The sequence below is a fragment of the Pyxicephalus adspersus genome, chromosome 6 (assembly GCF_032062135.1).
Source record: "Pyxicephalus adspersus chromosome 6, UCB_Pads_2.0, whole genome shotgun sequence".
Taxonomy (NCBI): Eukaryota; Metazoa; Chordata; class Amphibia; order Anura; family Pyxicephalidae; genus Pyxicephalus; species Pyxicephalus adspersus.
This window is the reverse complement of record NC_092863.1, coordinates 38,930,196-38,932,931: the sequence shown is the minus strand read 5'-3', so window position 1 is coordinate 38,932,931 and position 2,736 is coordinate 38,930,196. Positions and strand designations below refer to the sequence as shown.

At 39.6% G+C, this 2,736-nt stretch overlaps 1 protein-coding gene across 3 annotated transcripts in view; it reads right to left on the bottom strand.

Moving 5' to 3' along the window:
- MVK (mevalonate kinase) overlaps nt 1-2,736 on the bottom strand; it is a 15,029-nt gene that overhangs the window by 11,599 nt on the left and 694 nt on the right. For all 3 annotated transcript variants that reach the window (XM_072415377.1, XM_072415378.1, XM_072415376.1), the window contains exon 2: nt 1,839-1,917. In XM_072415377.1, the coding sequence (XP_072271478.1) occupies nt 1,839-1,913 (75 nt within the window). In that variant the 5' untranslated portion in view covers nt 1,914-1,917. The remainder of the gene's footprint in view (nt 1-1,838; nt 1,918-2,736) is intronic.

The following is a 2,736-nucleotide window of genomic DNA, read 5'->3' as shown; positions in this document are numbered from 1 at the left end:
GCTGTTACCACTCTAGGGTACCTAGCAGTTACCGGCTGTTAGCACCCTAGGGTACCTAGCAGTTACTGGCTGTTAGCACTCTAGGGTACCTAGCAGTTGCTAGAAAGCATTTGGGAATGGTAAATGTCAAAAAACTATCACTACAAGTGATTACACTAGAAACTATCACTACAAGTGATTACACTCGTTACAAATCATTGAACACAAGGAAATTGGGTTACAATGCAGTACTGAACAGCATAATAGAAAGATGATGGAAAAATGGGACATACTAAGGGGGCATTAGAAAGTTAGAACAAAGTATAAAGGGGTGGTAGAAAGCTGACACAATTATAGGGGGTTACAGGATATCTATGGAACTAACAAACAGGAACACTATGAACTCTATTTATAAAACAGGGAATCTGACATTCCCTCAAACATTCCCTGGTGGGAATCAGTTACTGACATTGTAACACATGGACCCCCATAAGGGTATGTTTGATGGAATTCCCTCAAACAGGGCCAGATTCCCTGTTTTTTAAATAGAGCCCTAAATGTGCTGCTTGTTGCCCTGACTTGTGTGGCGGCAAATTTATTTCTATTTTTTGGAGACAGGTAGTTTGTTACATTCGTACACACCTTACTACTGATATTCCCCACTCATCTGAATGGGGGTGTTACATATCACTGGAAACTTTGGAGCTCAATACTCTAGAGGAGCCAAACACTTGGCACTACTACTCTTGGCTACTGGCATGAAGACAATTCCTCACTGTTGGTTATCACCACCAACTATGTGCTTGTTTCTAACCAAATTACAATCTTTATTGGACTGGAACCTCTCTACAAAACAATCACCCACTGTGAAACAACAACTCCAGAATGCTTGGAGCATACCACATGGTATCTGAATAGGATGGTGGAGAGAGATCCCCCCATATCCCTGTAATCCATGCATAGCACATTCTGACAATTCTTTTCATTTATCAGGAGCAATGGTGGTTTCTAGGTGCCTGAGGATTCTTCTATATATAGTATTACGTAGTATTAGTATTATTAGTAGTGTGAGGAAGACAACCATCCAATGCATCTCTACCGGGGGGACTTTTATATATCTATACTATGGTAATTGTTTCATTAAGGGATATTCTGAACACTTGTTTCCCCCTTCATATTTATGTCATCTTATGAACCGTGATAAATACATTTTTCATCGTTAGCTGTAAATCTTGGGAGTTCTACTTCTCATAGTTGGCATAAACCATCAGACAGCAATTGCTCATACCCTAAGGTCCTCACACCACCATCCTATAAAGTGAACTTGTGTTTGGTCGATGTAGAAAACATTCATGTCAAACTCTGCAGCTACTTTCTCCCACATTCCACTGTAAGAAAAAGAAGCCTAAGTGGTGTAAATGTAAAATGAGTTGTTCAGGATTAGACCACCCAACAAATTCAGACCAACAGCTGACCATTTCATCCCAAAGAAAGAACCACCAGGATTTCATTGTGGGCTCTGTGGGTTACTTTTAGGATTTTGCATCAGAAAATAAACAGAGACAAAAGACAAAAAATAAAAAGACATTAAAACACCAGAAGAACAAAAACAAAGCCAACATTCAAAAGTAAAATTATCTTACACGGGAACAGAAATATACAAATATCTATAGAAGGTAGAAGGACAATGCCAAAAAAAGAAAAACCCCAGGGGAGGGGAGCGCAAAGGAATTGCATGTAACTTTTGTAACAATTGTTGTCAATGTTCATCATCTACCATGAGATTGCACCATTTTCTTATTTATTATCGATGTACTAATACAGCGAAGCTACAGAAGCAGACATCATAAACATTTCACCTTTCCATGGACCACCGCATGTTCACCGTGTAAAATGACTTTCCCAGGGGCAGATATCAGCACGCCTTCATCCATTGCTCTGCCAAGAGAAAATATTTTTATTCAAACTCTGCAAATGTAAAGCTGAAGGCTGGTTTTGTCTGTAATACCCACTTTGTCTAGGAGATATAAGTGAGGGGAGAACTTACCTTAATATTGGGGGTCCTCCTACAGTCACTGCATTGTATAGGATGGGGGGTCAGACAATTGTAGGATGGCTATGGGGCAATTCTCTCCATTATCCCCCCTCCACAGACGTAAGTATCAGGGACAAATCTAATAAACAGAGATTTCTATCAGCTGACCGGAAGCATTTAGAAATTAACGTATATCATGTGATGGCTTCATTCATCATCACCAGACAACCTAACATATCAGGGGTAAGTGTCCACCCATTACCAGATACGGAAATGGCAGCCACATCATTCTGAGACTTTCATGTAAATCTGCCCAGGAATTCCCAAATTATTCACTGCAAGATAATAAATGTCAGAGACATCCAGCCAATCACCAAATAAAGGTCACCATACACCACGCAATCTGGTTGTACCATCACCCACAACTACATAGTACAAGGGACTCTCTGATTGGCTACAATGTGATTTGCTTGTTTGGGTGTGTCCTTATATTACACAGTTTTGGTAAAGCTGACAGAGAATGTACAATGGGCATACAACCAGATTGTACAATGTATTGCATACAATCAGATTGTACAGTGTACGGACATACAATCAAATTGTACAGTGTATAGACATACAATCAGTTTGTACAGTGTACAGACATACAATCAGATTGTACAGTGTACTGACATACAATCAGATTGTACAGTGTACTGACATACAATCAGATTGTACAATAT